This window comes from Drosophila persimilis, unplaced genomic scaffold, assembly GCF_003286085.1.
Source record: "Drosophila persimilis strain 14011-0111.01,24,50 unplaced genomic scaffold, DperRS2 tig00000002-arrow-pilon, whole genome shotgun sequence".
In the NCBI taxonomy this organism is placed as follows: domain Eukaryota; kingdom Metazoa; phylum Arthropoda; class Insecta; order Diptera; family Drosophilidae; genus Drosophila; species Drosophila persimilis.
Window position 1 is genome coordinate 19,602,669 of NW_020825289.1, and position 17,862 is coordinate 19,620,530.

Here is a 17,862-nt window from a genome sequence, read left to right on the forward strand (position 1 = left end):
GGCTTTGCGGCTGTCCGGGCATCCAGACAGGCAGGGGGATGGGCATGGCCCCATTGGGGGCTGCCAGAGTCAGACATTTTCGTAATCATATCGGAGAGTGGTGTGGTGTGGTGTGGTGTCCGTAGACGTTTGTCGTTGCATTTCCTTGTTAATTTCCTCCATCGTCTATCGTCTATCGCCTGTCGATGTCCTTGTTCTTGTTCGTGGCTATGGTCCTTGTTAGCAGCCACAAGTGGTCACCGCTCTGATGAGGCCAATCCACTCGACTCCATCTACGTATCCAGTTGCGTCGTCTTCGTCTTGGCCTCATCGATTGTGGGTGGCGGGTGGCTGGTGGCTTCGTTGAAACTTTGAATCTAACGAGAAAAAATTTCCACATCATCAAAGCTCATTCCAGGCCATAAATTTCGTGATAAATGTGGAGTGGAGTGGAGAGGACTGTAGTGGAGTGCATGGCATCGAGTAGCATGGCAGTAGGATGGACGATTCCTTGGGGAGGCTGCCACAACTTGCTTGCAACTCCCTATTATCCCCGACTCCCCCTCTACAGCTATCTGTCTGATGGCAAGTTGATTTCCCGAGTCCTGCCATCTCGTTCGGTTTCATAAATTTGCGAATCAAACGGCCAGAGCCTGTCCAGGACTTTAAGAGTTTTGCAGTTCGGTTCTGGCCACAGGAGAAACTTTTTTGTTTCTCATGTGATTTGCAATGATTGGAAAACAATTTGAAGATTCGTTTCTTTTTGTTTAACAAGTTGAAGGAGGAATTTTTTATTGCAACCCCCTGGGGGGTTCGTTAGGAAACAGTTCGCTCCGATTCGATTCGGTTTGGCTTTGGCTTGGGGCTGCCACCTAGCACTTAGAAGCGGTGACGGTAGACGCGACGGCGCACGGTCTTGTAGCGGTAGCCATCGGCAGACACGGGCTCGATCTCCTCGAGCACCTGCTGGCTAGTGGGCTGGTAGACGGGAGCGGGAGCTGGGATCGAGATGGGTGCGGGGGGAATGTAGGACTGCACTGGCGCGGGGGCTGGGATGCGGATGGGTGCGGGGGCCGGGGCTGGCTGGTAGACCGGAGCGGGAGCTGGCTGGTAAACTGGAGCGGGAGCTGGGATGCGGATGGGTGCTGGAGCCGGGGCTGGGATGCGGATGGGTGCTGGAGCCGGGGCTGGCTGGTAGACCGGAGCGGGTGCTGGTGCTGCAGGAGGAATGTAGGTGTTCACTGGAGCGGGAGCCTGGATCTCAACTGGAGCCTGGATCTCAACTGGAGCCTGGATCTCAACGGGAGCCTGGATCTCAACGGGAGCCTGGATCTGAACTGGAGCTGGGATCGAGATTGGTGCAGGGGGAATGTAGCTCTGCACTGGGGCGGGAGCTGGGATGCGGATGGGTGCTGGGGCTGGCTGGTAGACCGGAGCTGGAGCTGGCTGGTAAACTGGAGCAGGAGCTGGAGCTGGCTGGTAGACTGGAGCGGGAGCGGGAGCTGGCTGGTAAACCGGGGCAGGTGCTGGCTGGTAGACCTGCACGGGAGCCACTGGCGCCGGGGGAGCGTAGTCGTAGCCCAGATGGGACACATCGCCATAGGCGCAGGCCACGACGGCAAAGAAAACAGCCAGGAATTTCTGCAGAAAGGAGCGGAGTGGAGGGGGGATGGCGAGCGTTAGTAATAATCCTTAGGGTCCTTGACGATCGCGACGAATGCTTACCATGATGTCTACTACACAAGCTTTAGGTCGCTTCTGTCGGACTGGAGGGCGCTGCAAGCTATTTATACGATCGGCAGATCCGCTCTCGGGGCATGGGTTCTTCGAGCCAAAACCTGAAGATCGCCGGCTCTGGCCAGGCCAAAAACTCAGATGAATATTCAATGTGGATGATGGGTGGAGATACGTTTCTTTCAGTCTCTTTCTGGTTTGTCTTTGGGGGCCGTCGAAACGAATAAACTGGTGATGTTATGTTTGCGTTTAATTGGTTTATTGGCTCGCGTCGGCATATGGCATGTGGACTGAGTTGAGTTCCAGTTGATAGCAAGATCGATGGCTCCCGGGTCTGGTCATTCGGAGTCTCCATAACAAGGCACTTATCTGATGCTAACGGCATAATTCCGAGCAGATGGATAGATATTTTGGCACATGCGTCAGGTGTAGCCGGAAATTCGCAAAAGATCGCTTGAAACGAATGCAGATGATCGAAACTGGTCGGATGATGGCACTTTAACGACTCTTTTATTGCCAAAGGTTAGAAGCCATTGTTCTACACTAAAACAAGCGCAAAGTATTCAACTTTTTTGTCAAACATCTTGGACTTCCCCACCTGGCTGTTCTTGCAGACGGTTTTGTCTTTCGTGGCGCCCACAATATTTACTAATTTATTCCCGTCTATGGTAATCCCATAATTCTGTGATCTAACGAACCCTTGGCCATCAATTAGTTTCGCCAAAACCAGTTCCTTATGATTATGGTCGTATAAATGGGTCTGGCTCTGACGTCTGAACCTAAAAAAAAAATTTATTCGCTTGACTATTTCAAGGTTTCCTATTTATATGGTATAACGTTTCCATAAATAAATGATGCCGCCGAAAACAGTAATAATTTCATCCACACCTCAAGAGGGGATGATTGTTTGGACCTTAGAAGCCAAAATTCCATATAAAATTTCATTTATAATTATAAATTTGTTCTGCTCTGCCGGGGTATGAATTATTTCCTCATTATCTGGATTTCGGCCTCCATTAATCCTCTCCTGTCGGCTCCTGTGGGTCGATATTTCAACATCTGGCGAATTGTATGCTTTATCGTCCACACGTGTCGAGGGACACTCCATCCAGCTAGCCATGAATCATATTCCTACTCAAGTGCAAACAAGTTAATAGCCAAATTCATGGCCCAAACCAAGTCAAACATTAAACAAAAACTTGCTGGTTAATTTGCTGCTATTTATTTATTTTTTATCGTTTATTTTTCTGCATTTGTTGATCTCTCGTGTATGTAAATGCCAGATCTCTTGCTGGCTCTTTTGCATGGCAAATGGCTTCCGTTATTGTCTTTTCTTGGCCCGGTTTTTTGTCATCGTGATCAGATATGATTAGGCGCATCGCAATTAAACCATTGTCTCCTCCAGGGCAGGGGGAACACACGGCCAGAAACTATCATAACTGGTTTTCACCACATCTTTTCGGCCCTGACTTTGAAATCTTCTCTTGGAGGTGGATTTCGGGGGTTGGGGGGTTTTTGTCATTTGTTAATCATCTTTTCTGTAATTATGATGCTCTTGTTAAATGCCCTATACCATGCCGAGTATCTTGTTGTTTATTAATTAAATTTACATTGTTGAATGCCGTCAGGTTTCGAGATAGTTTGTGGCAAACAAGTTTGACCATCTCTGCAAAGATCTATCGAGTTCTGCTAATGAATTTAACCTTTGGCTGTCGGAAGAAAACGCATCTGCACGCACCTCCATATGTACGTGTATACAGGGTGTTCTTTGGGGGCTTAAACAATAAATAATGCTTAGAATTTTGGAATTTATTTGCATGATATTATAATGAAATAAATCTTTGGAGTAAAACCGAGTAGAACAGTAGATGGAATACATTATATTGGTCGGAAATGGATTGATAGGAACAGGTTATGAAGGGGCTATCAAGGGGCAATGATTCATTGCTCAGAAGTCTCGAATCTCCCCTCGCTGCTGGGCGGAGCCATGGCAAGCACGCATCCCCGGCAAACAGAGCCAGATTTACAGAGTGCTCCAATGGCCAGCCCATAGCACAGGCCACTTACAGTTAGTCACATTTAGTCGCAGCATTGTCTTTTTATGCACTGGCATATTAATTTTGGGGTGCCAGGGCCGGGAGGCAGGGGCAACAGTGGGGCAACGAGGGGATGGAAGTGCCAGCCGAGGGTAAGAGGTAGGAGGAGAGGCAGAGGACTCAAGTTACGAGCAGTGCACAAAAGGCAGAAGCGGAAATGAAATCACGTACCAGGGGCGTTGTCATTCACAATGAGTGTGTGCCTCGCCAGTTGTGTGTGTGTGTGTGTGCATGGCTGTGTGTGTGTGCTCTGTGGATGTTGTGCAAGTTGTCAGCAGTCGCGGCGACGACAGAAGCTGCCATTTTTATGTACCAGTATGTCTCTCTGTGTGTCTGTGTGTGTGTGTGGAAACGTCTAATGTCCAATTTCAATTTGGACTGGCTGTCGAGGCTGACAGAACCTCCTCGCTGCCGCCGTCCACCGCAAATGGCAAACAATGTGAAAGGTGCCACCGAGTTCCCATTGAAGCACTCCCAGCCGTGGCACAGGCAGAGATCGGGGCTAAGTTTATTTACTTTATCACGAAATAATAAAGTTTACAGAAAGGAAACGTGCCCCGTGCGGTATGCTGCACTTCTTAGTCATTCCCGTTATGCTCGTGCGCGGCGGAAGTGCGGGACTGTACACCACTTTGACAAAAGCCTTTTTTAAGAATTTAAGCGCACAAAGCGAAGGTAGAAGGTAGAGGGAATTCGAATCGAAAGGCCTTTAAAATGGCTTAAGCCACAGGCTCAGTATTAACAGGAATTAACAGCTCCTCTGCAGCCCCCTCCCTGTACTCCCCGCTCCACCCGAAAATAGCAAAAGGAAAGCAACATTTTTTTCCAGCGCATTGCAGTGAAGGAAAACTTTGTGGGGGGAAAAAAAAGGTAGAAAAATTAGCGACATGCTGTGTGACGTGACTCGACTGCATTACGTCCTGTGCCAGGGCCCGGTCCTTGCCGCCCTGCCGCCGTGGCTTTTCTTGCCACATGCACGCCTTTGACAGAGGCAGCTCCTGGACAGCTTTTCGCCAGCGACACAACTAAATTATTTAAAAACTCTCTAAGTGCAAAGAGGCTTTGTGCAATTAAATGCGTTCTCAGCTACGCTACGCACACATGTGGCACGCCCTGGCCGAAGAAGGTTCGCCCCACGTGGTTCCTTCTGTAATGATAATAATTACTTCGACTCTGGTCACATATGCGAGTGTGTGTGGATGCCGTGCGTGTGCGGCTAATTACAATAAATTTGGCTAATTATTGTCTGGCATTGTTTTGGCCCTTGCGGCTGTAAACTTTAAGTGACTCTGGCAGCATCTCCGGAGACCAGACCAAGTTTTCTGCCATCGATACTGGAATGGGGCGAGGGAGAGCGCAGTAAGGGCAGTGTCTGGCTAATTGTCTTCTAAATTATGATAAGGAACTTTCCCCAGCTTGAACCGAGTGTCTTAAAAGGGTCAGACAGGTCAGCTCTCATAGACTCGCACTGCTACTCGTATGATAAATGTAGTTACAAGTTTTCGGAACCGAAAAGGGGAGTGTTGAAAGGTTGTCGTTGGTTGGATTATGGTTATTGAATTTCAAGTGCCTAAAGGAATTAGTGGCGAAAGCTAATGGAATGCATAAGTGCTGCAATTTGGAAGAGTTAATTGCTAAGGTTTGTTGTGGAGCTCAATGAAGTATAGAGAACCCCGAATTCTCCAATATCTTCTCCACAGACAGCTAATATCTTTCCCCCCATCAGGATCCCATATATGTACATGTCTTTTGTGTATCCCAAAAGTCTGATGTCAGGTCTCCCTCTGGGCTACGGATATTTTTAACAATCATGGAAAATCAAAACAAATGTCAAACGATTTGCTTTATAGCCTTCGCCTCAGACTCGGAGACTGCAGTGATTTGCCTGGGGAATACGGAGAGTCCTTCATTTTTATTATAAGAGTACCCCCATCAGCCCATCCTCGGGGGGTGCTTTCTGAAAGGGGTGCAACATATGCGCGCTTCATAAAGTGGCCTTCCCATCGAACCCTTCCCCCCGGCCGTCGTGCCCGCCCCTTGGGCGAGGTCTTCTGGTGCATGCCAAATGGCAAGGAAGATGCAGTCAAGTCGTGCGCCAGCTGAGAGCGCAATTTAGGACAACAATACGTATACGCCCTGTTGTTCCGCTCGTTTCTGCGACTGCCTGCCACCATGTCCCGATCTGCACTCTGCGGGCTGCTACTGGCATTTAGGAATGCCATTGTCTTCGTCTTCGCCTGGGCCTGGGCCTGGGCCTGGGCCTGCCTTCGTTCCTGCCAAATGCGCCATATATTCCGAAAGTTTATGTCTTCGTTTTCTAGCAAATATTTCCATGGAGTGAGCGAGTGGCGGCAGGACAATAATGCATATGTCGGCGGGGCCCGTTGTCGTTTTGTTTTATTGCATATTTATTTTTTATAGCGAAAGTAGCAAAATATAAATCGTTGTAACGCCGACTGGAGCTGGGGCCACATATTTTGGCCCTCCCTCATCTCATCTGTTCTCCTTCTTTGTTTTTTTTGGCAAGCACAGACATAAGCTCTGCCAATCGCATATGGTGCTCAGGCACATACACGGGCACACTAGGCTCTGCTCCGAATTAAGTTCTCGATGCGCTTTTTGCCAGAGCTGGAATCGGTTTGGGGCTGTGGGGCTGGGGGGCTGTGGGGCTGGCCAACCAGCAGCAGAATTCAATCATAAAAGTTTTTCAGTAATCCGCTTTGCCTCGATTGCATTTCAATTTGCGCAGCATTTCTGTGCAAAAACTTAATTTTCCACCAATTAGTTTTTCGGGGTACATGAGTTTGCATGGAAATTGGTAATTGATGGCGGCAAGTGTGTGTGTGGGGTACTCTACCCCGAGATTCGAGGCTTTAGGTGCTTCAAAAAGAGTTTAAAAGTGTGCCCAGAGTGCTAGGGATTCTATGGTTGGGTTGCTCTTGTTTTTTTTACCGAGCGACTAGTTCCCATTGACCTTCATGTGCCCGTTAACGGCCTTAGCTGTTATGTTAATGGCCAGCCGGCATCATGTGGCGCTCAAAAAGTCATTGAGCATATTTATTGATCCCCCGGCGCACCGATATACAGACACCTGAAAAGAAACGAAGCGGAATGGCCGCCAAATGGAGCTCTGATAATGCTAATTTTATTCAAAGGTTATGCCATTACAATCCAGTGCAGCCGGGGCACAGTGCTAGCCAGCAGACAGGAGATATAGGAGCGACAGGAGGATGAAGGACTACGGACAGGGGGACGCGGGTACGATGAAGATGGAATGCAAGTACGTGAAGAAATTCACGAAAAATTACGAGCGACGCAGTGGCAAGGCTGATGCACACAAAATTGCAAATCGTGGCCGGAACGAAGACGGCGACCACGACCACGACCACGACCACGGCTACGGCCAGCTGAGGGCCCCCCAACGAGTCGGAGACGGGGGAGGGTTGACTTGCATCGAAGAGAAACCTCGCCATGCAGCATTTATTGCCAGCGAAGCGTATTTGGCACATTTGATGCGGCGCATAATGGGGAGCGCCATTAAATGTCCATTGACATGGCGGTGCAGGGCCAGGAGCCAGCACAGTGGTTAGAAATTGCCTTCAAGCGGCCCTCTAGAGGCTGGCATAGACCCTGGGCCAAGGCTCCGCTGTGATTCCACTGTGCACCGGGTGGACAGTGGTGCATCGTGTGGCTCTGCCAATGGCGCATCGCAAATCGAATGCGAAACGAGCGTAAATCGTGACCAGCCAGGATCTGCTTAGTTTTCTTATTAGCTGCGATTACATTTTATGTTTGTTGTTGGGTCAACATGGCGTATGCTTCACTTCGCCTCCCCTCCCCAGCCTCGCAGACACAGGGCGTATACGTTATATACAGTTTGTATGCTTAACCAGCGTCGCAGCTGTTGTTGTTGCTTCTGCAGTGGCTGTTAGTAGTTGGTTGTTGGTTTTGCACTTTGCTTTTAGGGGTTTTCCGACACCCCGTACAGGGGAAGTGTATTGGCTAGGGAGCTGCTTGTGGGGGTCTGTAAATGGTTTGGCAACTCTCAAATATACCTTTTCGACTCAGTCCTCAGGCAGAGGGCATCTTCTAGTCGCCATTGCCCGTCTTTGCCGTTTCCTGCTTGTTTTTCCCATCTTCCTTTTTTCGACTTCTGTACGTGGCCAAGTTGCAAAATGTCGAAAGTCGTCGTCGCATCAAATATGTTGAAAAGCAATTGGCAGGCGTCGCTACCTACCCCTGTCCGCCCGTGTCCACTCTGTCTGTCCGTCCGGCTGGGTTCTGCCAACAGCTGAAGCTTCTTGTCTACTAATGCGCTGCTGTTGGAATTTCTTCATTGAGTACGTGCATTAAATATCAAATCACAAGGAAGAATTCCATCTCAAAGCTCGCCGAAAATTAAATGCATTTTCCGTTGCATACTTGCAGGCGCGCGCGTTCAAGTGTGCAGCAATTTATTGGTAGCTTCCGCCCCATCCCGCCCCTTGATCGTTGTTGTTTTAATTGCTCGCTTCATTTGCGGTGCCAATACATGCAGTGCAGTGCAGGGGCTGTGCAGGGGCTGTGCTGCAACGCTCCATGATTGTGGAAATCAATTTCCTGAAGCAGCAACCAACCGCAATCGGCAGACAAAACAAAGAGACATTCAGCTGCAGCAATGCATATCAATTGCCGCTGACAATTTCAAATAGAAAACGTCTCAGCATGCCAGTACAACTCCGAATGAATAACAACAACAGGGCCAACCACTAACCGAACAAACGCTGCCTGTCAACGACAAGCCGGAAAACAAAGTTCTGCATAAGAGAGGCAACAACCTAGGCTAGAAGAGGGCTCGAAGAGAGGGCCACCGCTTACAGGAACGCTGCACAGATACCCTCTAGGCCAGCAATCTAACATTGAGTTCCTCAAAGAGAGCTCTGGCTGTAGTATATCCTGGCACTCGACCGAGTACAGGGTATTTGCATTGAAATGTAACTGCAATTGAGTTTTGGCTCCTCGGTCCTCCAACCAGTTGCTGGCGTTTTCGTTTTTCTATTATTTTTTTTCCATTGTCAACTGTCAATGAGTTTTCAATTGCCGCCAACTTGCATGTTGGAAGATGCCGCCACCCCCGCCTTGACGGCCCATTGGTTGGGGTTCCACTTTTGCTTTGCTTTTGACAACTCCAATGGCAGCTCCAGTCCCTCTTCCTGTCGCAGTCCCGGCGCCTGTCAACGGCAGGTACCTTGGGAAACCAGCTAATTCGCTTGTTTGCGGTTTCGATGGCAAAAACGAACTGAAAAAGATGGTCCCTGTTTTGACAGTGCGCCTCCGCCTCCGCCTCCGTCTCCGTCTCCGTCCCCACTGCGAGGGAGTGGCCATATTGTGTGAGGATAGACTTCTTTCTGGTTGATATCGCCTTGCCATCCGCAAGTGTCAACGAATGATAAATGGACGCGTGCTGGCAAGAATATCGCGTGCTGGCAGCAACTCTTTCTCATCATCGCCCAGGAGGTGGCGACACGCCCATTTCAACATTAATATGCACTGGAAACTCCTTCAATGTTGTTTGCAATTGGAATTGGAAAAACTTCCCATTTATTAAGCAGCAAACTATTCACCGAATATTCCGGAGAAAGAACGAAAACGTGGCCCAACAATAAAGGGTGCCACATGAGAACAGATTCATAATTGAAAACCCGAATTTACTTGCCCCATATCCGGGGCATATTGCCTAAATTTTGCATAGATATTGGGGCGGAAGGCAGCTGTGCAAACTGCGGCGAACATCTGCCCCCAAATCGAGAGGTACACGGATAGGAGGGAGATAGAAAGAGGCCCATTGTAACGGCTTATTGTTTGCCCCACTCGCATTTCCAATTCTCCATTTCTCCACCCGTTACTGGGGGGGGGGGGGAGCAAACAAATGGAGAGGAAAACCTACCCGGCCACATGGGCCGTGCAAAAGTTTTCAATCGAAAGCATTGATGAGTCTGTCCGTCTCTCCTTGCACGTTCGTTTTTTTATTTCCCATATGTTAGTGTCAGCGCACTGCCAGCGGGAGGCCTGACAATGCCGCAGGCATTCGCCAGTGGCATGCGGCATGCGGCATGGGGCATGCGGCACAAGGCCGAACGAGCTCCGTGCAGAGGCCTTTGTTGACATTCGCGATGCGCACACCCACGTAGAAGCAATTAATTGGAAAAAAAAACAGCGCAAATAGAGTCCCTGGTGCAGGTGCCTCCTCTGTTGGCTTAACCTCCTTGGGGGCGGACCCAACTTTTCGTCGCTGTCAATGGCTTTTGTCTCGTGGCGCGCCAAAACTTTTCTAATTAAGTGGCAACGCCGGGGCGCAGGAACATGTTGGGGGGGGGGGGGGGGGGGGGGGTGGGCTAGCCACTTGTCCAGTTGGCCTACGAGCGGTCGCATTACAATAAACTGTTATGGGTGGACTTTTAATGACCAGCTTCTGTTGTTGTTCTTCTTTTGGCTGCCACTGTGGCACTGCATTTTCCACGCGGGGGCGTGTTAATGGTTATCGCTGTTGTTGCTGCTGTTGCTGTTGCTGCTGTTGCTGTTGCGGTTGGCCGGCATTAGTTACAAAATGTCGTTAGCCAAATTATTTGCCATGTTGGCGGAAAAATTTTTATGGTTTTTATCAGAGGGAGAGGGAGAGGGGCAGGGGGGGGGGGGGGGGGGGACGGAAAGAGTCTTGCACGACTAATTGCAGTTGAAATTTTGTTTTATGCGCACGCGGCACATTAAGCTTAATACGTTGTCTCGCATTCCACATTCCAAAAGGACACGCAGCAGCAACAGAGGGCAGAGGGCAGAGGGCAAAGGGCAAAGAGCAGTTAAGCCTGCTAATTAACTTAAGCCTACTTACGTTCACAGGAAATATGAGATAGTCAAAGGGCTTAAAAGTGGGCGGCATTCCGTCAGACTGAAGTAGTGCCCCGAAGGATAGCCCACACATCGCGGGCCACAGCCCCAATTAGTGTCCCCCTTTTGTTTTTTTCAATTGCTAGAAGATCTCAAAGAAAATTAAATCCCTTTTGGCGATCGTCTAGCGGGGTATCATTTAATATCCTCATAGGTATCTGCAAGCGTATCCCCCTAATGAATCGGTGGAGTTTTCCAGGCCGAAAGTCTTAAATATTTAACCGCTCCCTCAGCCGACGCCGAAATGCGGCTTCCCATTTCTGTTTTCTGTTTTCAGCCTGCAGCCTTCAGCCTTTTATTGCCGCCGCTCCTGGCGCAGAGCCCCGGGTCCTGAGGCAGCCAACAAACCGCATGCTGTTGTAGATTAAGCCACAAGACTTTTCCTGGAAATTCACTCCAATAACAGCACACACACACACACACACACACGCACACACATGGGGCAGAGTGCACAGGACTGCCTGCCTGACTGCCTGCCTGCCTGCCTGCCTGGGTCTATTTATAGTTTGATGTTGGATTTTATTTGCTCTTCGTTTCTTTTTTTTTTTTTGAGTTTTTTGTGCCACTACCTCGATTAAAGCAGGGTAGGTCTGTGCTCTGTGGCTCTGTTGCCTGGAATTTATATTATTGCATGCCTGGGACTGACTCCCCCCCCCCCCCCCCTTGCCTTTGGGTCTGAACAAATCGCAACATTTGTAGCCCCATGTTGTATTGGTTTTTTATTGATATTTGTGGTCTGCAATTGTTGCGCTTTGAGTTTTGCTGTTTTTTCGAAATTTATATTGCATACTTTTCGGGCGCTCTTCCGGTCTCTGTTTTCGGTTTGTTTAAGAGCCGCTATTAATTGAGCCCCTCACCTGTCGTGCCAACACATTTACCAATTCCAATTCCAATTCCATTACCATGCCATGTCCCCAGCCCCCCACCTTTCCACGTGATTCCATTCGATTTTTGCCAGCTTAAAAACTCATTCATCAATTAAATCGACACATTCATCAAAACAATTTCTCCCCTGTCGATGTCAACATGGCTTCACTGTGGTGACGTCAATCGAGTACGTGAACGTGTGGAGTTTTCCGAGGTCCTGGAGTGGAGGTGTCATGACGCTGACATATGTGAAACGGGGGGTCTGCCTTTTGGCATTTCATTAGTCTGAATGCTGGATTATGATGGCGAGTGTCGAGGTCGTATATTTGACCCATCAAGAGGGTCCATTATCCCGTATCTATTAGCATGCTTGGGATCATTTTTCATTTATTTCCAATGACTTTGAGGAATCGGTAATACGTTCCATTTATATATCCAGACAGAGACAAACTTTGCGCGCTTTTCTTGGGCGATCCTAAGGACTTCACACTTAATTGCTTTTTCACGCCTCTCTCACCCGGATGGAATACGTAATGCTCGCTCGCTCGCTGGCCGCCCCACTGACAGCTGCTGTCAGCTCTGTTTCTGCTGTTCACGGCGGAGACAGCATCCCCCACCTCTGTTCCCCACCATGGCCTGCAAATTGCTCATTTCAAGGCTAATTTGTTTGCATATATACTATCAGAAAGAGACTAAGGAGAAGCAACAGCAGCTGGACCAGCTGGAGGCATAACTTGCCCGGCAAGGTGGCCTTTGGCGACAGGCAACAGATGCACATAGTCCTTCCAGGCCCTCCTGCTTGCACTTAATTACGGGGCAATGTCAGCTAAATAAATTTATTTACATAATTTTAATTAAACAAGCAAAACGGATACGGAAACTGTCACCCAAAAGCGAATCCAGGGCCGGCCTGTCCTCCTCCCCGCCGTCTGTCAGGGTCAAGAATGTGGCTTTCCGACTGTCTATCTGTCTGTCAAGGTGTCAACGCACAGGACTCCCAAAGCCCACACCTGAGGGGTGCTGCGACACCCTGCGCTAAGGGTGGCTTTGCACCCTGCCAATTTCGGTGTGCTTAACGATATAATTAGATTGTTTTGTGGATGGCATTTCTGTGCGCTTTTTTTGTTGTTTGGTGTTTGATGCCTCAGCCCCACTGGCTGTGATTTTCAATATGCTGCCAGGTTGAACTCTCCTCACCACTGATGTTTCCTTTCTTCTTTCTTCTGTTTGGTTTGGCCGGGTATTGTGTGGCCCAAAGTTGCGGCAAATTGGGGTGACAAACCTCATTAATTACAAATGACTTCATTTCTTTTGTTTAGCGAGCATTTGGGGGATTCCAGTCCAGCAACGAGTCTCTGAGGTGTGAAGAGTGTGTCTCAGAGCATGTTGTGACAGCTGGAGGGCAGAGGGCAGAGGGCACGGGGCACAGGGCAACGAGCCCCAAGTTTCCCTGGGAATGCTAGCCCATTATCATGTTGGTAGTAAAGGAAATTGGTTAGAGTACTCCTCCATATCGATTACTATTTGGGTAGAATAAACTCAGACCTTAAATTAAACCCCGAGAGAGTCGCAGACCTCTATATCTCTGCTCCTGCGGCCTCTATCTTGGAAAACGCGATATCCTTAAGTTCTCTATTGAATTTTCCTGAATTTTCCCCACAAGTTTCGAGAGCTCTTCAACAATTTCAATCCCATTTGAAAGCGGCTTTTGGTCTACCAACAACCAAAAGGAACTCTCTTTTGCTGTCTGACACTTTTGGCGGAATTTCCCCTGGCCGGGCGAGGGTTGGGGAGGGGCAGCTTTTAGCCAGGGTCCCCAGTTGCTTATAAATTGTTCTATGGCCGCCAAACACATTGCAAAATGTGACAAATATGCATTTGGCAACAATAAATTTTATGACCGCAGCCACTGGGGGGCTGCCGCGCCGCCGAAAATGTTTCGGGCTCCTGTCTGGAGCTGCAGTTGAAGCTGAAGGAGCCTGGTATGGGATTTACTCCTCCTGGGCAGCCCATATTCATATATAAATATAAATTAGCATATTTTGTGGCGCCACCGCGTCGGCATTGGCAATTGCTCATTGCCACCCCCCCCCCCCCCCCCCCCCCCCCCCCTATTAGCCGCGGGCCAATTGTAATTAAATTGTCGCCAGCCAAGAAAAATATATATAATTGCACATATTATTTATTGTATTTACCAGATTTTATTGCCCGGCATTTTTTTTGTATTCAATTTTCCTGATTTATGCCGCGAGCTCAATCACAATTAAAAATGCCAAACAGTCGCTGGGCTCTGATTTGTTGGCCCTGTTTATGGCAATTTATGTTCAGAATAATCCCGATGCTTGATTATGGCCAATTATCCCCAACCATTGAGCCCCCTTGTTGCCCCTTGCTACCCCTTTCGACGATTATGTGTGTTCATCCCTCGTTCGGGCGGTTACAAGCCACAAACTACCAAAAAAATAGAAGAAAACTAAACATTGAGTGAGTCTTTTTCTCGAATATAAAAAAAGTACCCAAACAAGGCGCATGCGTTGGCAAAACTGTCTCAAATGGAAGGGGTTTCCCCTCCCCCTGGCTATTTGAGTGCCAAGCAAAGGGGAAAGGACACTCAAGAGCAAGACGCACTCGTTGGTGAGTCAGGATTTTCGTCAGGGATTGTGGGAGTTGTACCCCTCCTTTATTTGGGGGTATTCTGGAGATGGGTAGCAAGAATATTTCGAAATAAAAGCGAGAGATCAGTGATCTTTTCAGTCCAGGGAAAGGCCCCAGCCAGGGCTTTTCCTTAGGTGCCTTGGTAGATAGAACTTTTGCTGCAGCTCGGGCTCCTGCTGGTTCCATTTGGCTGGCCCTTTCTCAGGCATAACGAAATCGTTAGGGCGCCGCGCATGCAATAAAATAAAAAGCAAAACGCAATTAAAATAATTCCAGACGACGACCAAGGCATCCAGCCACATGCAGTGCGGCAAATGTTTTGCGTAATTGCAGTTTGGGGCTCATTAAAGTTCCTTCCGTTGGCCGGACACAGCTGGCGTGCGAAAAGTGCCAAGCGGACTTAACAATGCGTTACATTATTGTCCACCCACTGGAGGGTCCGAGCATCCGCATCCGCGTCCGCGTCCAAGGAAAAACATTAAAAATCCATTGCACAAAGCTAGACAAATAGACGCCGCGCTCCATTGGAAAGTGTGGGGGGGCAGACAGACAGACAGAGAGGCAATCGGCTGGCTGTATATCGTACATATATCAGGCTATCCCGGACCACTCCTGCCCGGCCCTGCCCGGCCCGGCCCGGCCCGAGTGGCTTGCTTAATTAATAAATTGATTGGATTGTTTTCACAGCACGCGGCCCAGATCCTTCATCGACAATTGCTGTTGTTCAGCATTGTCCTGCCGCTGCCCTTTCCTGTATGCCCTTTCCAGAGGCCATGGCGAGTCTCCCATACACAATGGGTAGGGTGTCCGGAGAGTCGCCTCTTAGAGCCCGGCTTTCCTTCATGTTGCCACTGTTTGTATTGGTTTGTTGGCCCTGTAGGCGTGAGTGTGTGGGCGCTGGTCCATTTAATCGCATTTTCTTGTTCATATTTTATGCATTTTGCAATGAAACGTTTATTTATTTCACCCCCCTCATGAGTCCCTTGAGATTTCGCCAAGCCCAAGAGAGATGAGTCTTAGATTTAAGTTCCAAACGAAACTCTTTTCGAAGAACTTTGAGCACTAGGTTGTTGCCTCCCTGCTGAGTCCTTCCCCTGGCCTTGCACCTGGCAGGGGCATGTTGTTAGCGGCTATTAAGCTGGCCACAAGTTGCTCGGCGGACAGAATGGCAAGTCTCCTGCCTTGTTATTAGAGCCAACAATTCAACAGTTATCCTTTTGGCTCCCGCTGCTCCTTGTTTTTACGAGCGCCACTTGAACCCGTTTATTTTGCATGTGTGGTGGGGTATCCTCGTTTTTTGTGTCCCTTTGGCGGCAAACACATTTCACATGTCGCCATCGTCCTTCTGCGCACTCATTTCCGCTTCCTGTTTTGTGGCCAAAACTTCACAGCCACAAAAAAGGTTTGTCTGTCCCTCCCCCCCACCCCCTATCCAGAGGGCAGAGGGGGCTCCCTGTGTGGCTATGTTTTTAGCACAATTTTCATTTGTACGCCACGGCCTCGTAAATCATGCGCTGACATGGCTAGCAAAATTGTCGCTGCAGTTCATAATAAAAAGATAAGAAACGAGCGGCAAAAACAGCGCAAAATTCTACGCCATTGGAATTCCAGATGAGAAATGTCTCTCACTGGTCTGGTACTCGTACTCGGAGAAATGAAATTAATAAACTCAAGTGTAGAGACAGTTCAACTCGCCAGTTGAAGAGTTATTTGGGGAATTCCATAAGTAATTGAGTGCGGGAAAACTTGGGTATAGGCAGTGCACTTATTGGGCTGGAAGGCTACGAAAGGATTCCATCTTCTATGTGGTTCCAAGGACAGTGCCCTGAGGCAATATCCTAGGTTCTGGGTTCTGGGGACGAGAGTATATGCAAATTCCCCTGTACATTCCACTTGGATGCATTCCCATTAGCCGAACAATATCTCCTCACTTTTACACGAATCGTTATGCGTTATGCTCTTTCGCCTGCAATAACCTTGCCAAAACTCTGGAGCAAGTTAGCTTAACTTTAATTATGCATAAGCCAGCCACCGGAGAGGAGCCACATGAGGCGGCCTGCTGGGCGGGGCCGGTGGAGAAGTCCGCACTAATTAATCCCTTTACGACTGAAACCTATCAAAACACAAGCTTAACTTTTCCAATAAAAATAACGACGACACCGCCACAAAAAATATATATATACGTATATATATGCGACCGGGAGAACCGCAAAAAGCAGAAGGCGGAAGGCGGAAGGCACAAGGCATAAGGAGTCTGCCAGCTTCCAGTGGCAGGACCGCAAACAGGATCTAGAGCCGGGACTGGGACTGGGACTGGGACTACGGCTAAGACTGGGTATGCCAACGACAGAGGACCACAAGTGCGGGTCCGCGTGTCCTTTCCTGGCTCAAAATGCAGCAAAAGTTGGCGCACTAATTACCAAGGATTAGTTTCATATTTGTTTGTCAACAGCAGAGCAGCCAACAAGCAAGGCAGTCGCGGGGAGTGCAATCCGAGCAGCTGCTGGCGGCTGGGACCAGCGACCAGCGACAGGAGACCAGAGACCAGCCACAGGAGACCAAGGACCCAGAGAGTGTCCTGTCCTGTCCTGTCCGACAAGTTGGAAAGAATATTTATGCGTTCAGCGAAAAAAAAAGCAAGCAGAAATCATGAAAATAAAGCCAAGCGTTTAGCTGTTTTGGTATTCATAATGAAATTAAGTCGATTGAATGCACTGATTATATTCATCACATACCTCTGGCCAGCACACAGAAGTCCTGCGGTGAGTGGGGTTACGGCAGTGCCTGAAGGATTCCACAGCGAAACGATTGGGAGATAGCCTGTAGACGAAAATTTACAAGAAAGATCATTATCAAACTGGAAAAGGCTTAAGAGGCTTACCGAGTAGCGGCAAGGAGTGGCCTTGGAGCCAGTATTTTGATCCCCAAATCTACCCTTTATATGAGAGTAGATTAAAGCACAGCTAAGAAGTAGAAATAACAAACAATTCAGCAAACAACAGCAGCTTAAATTATATAAAAACCTAATTGGTTTTGCCTGCCCCATCGGACAGGCATCATAACCAACACATAATACCTTTGGCATATTTATTGCTGGAGAAAAAACGTATTACCCGACCCTCGGCACATAATCAGATTGCAGAATGCAGGCTAACAACAACCCTCCTCGGCAGGACTCGACTCGACTCGACTCGAGTCGCCTTGCATGGCCGCATGGCAGGGCTCTAATGTGATTGACCCTTCCGCCTTGTTGCTGGCATAATACTTGTGTTATCCCTGCCGGGGTCGGGCGAAGACCAGGGAGGACGGGCGCACACTTTGCTCCCATGTTGGTCATCGGGGGCTTCAATAAATTATCACGCCATATAAAGCAATTAATTCTACTGCTGTTCGCCATGTCCTGTCCTCCTGCTGCCCCTGTTGTGCTGCTCCTGGTTCTGTTTCTGGGGTTGTTTGTCTCAACTTTTCCATATTTCCATATATACTGTGTTTTTTTGGCCTGGCTAAGTAAGCTTTTAATAGCTTTTCGCTCGTGTTGTTGCTAATTGATATATCCCGGGCTGCCCTCATCGAACGACCGTCACTTTCTCCATAATTCGATTTTCTA

At 48.7% G+C, this 17,862-nt stretch overlaps 1 protein-coding gene across 1 annotated transcript; it reads right to left on the reverse strand.

Moving 5' to 3' along the window:
• Positions 1 to 858: 858 nt before the first annotated feature.
• On the reverse strand, positions 859 to 10,725 carry LOC6592860 (skin secretory protein xP2). The gene is made up of 2 exons (XM_026985641.1): positions 10,678 to 10,725; positions 859 to 1,620 (listed from the first exon to the last, which is right to left on the reverse strand). Exons 1-2 carry the CDS (start codon positions 10,723 to 10,725, stop codon positions 859 to 861), a joined length of 810 nt encoding a protein of 269 aa, XP_026841442.1.
• Positions 10,726 to 17,862: the final 7,137 nt, after the last annotated feature.

Excerpts from the sequence above, each read along its gene's own strand:
- LOC6592860 (XM_026985641.1), bottom strand. The coding sequence starts at position 10,725 with ATGCCGCCCACTTTTAAGCCCTTTGACTATCTCATATTTCCTGTGAAC. Across the intron at positions 1,621-10,677 it reads ATCTCATATTTCCTGTGAAC|AAATTCCTGGCTGTTTTCTT; the intron begins GTAAGTAGGCTT and ends TCCTTTCTGCAG.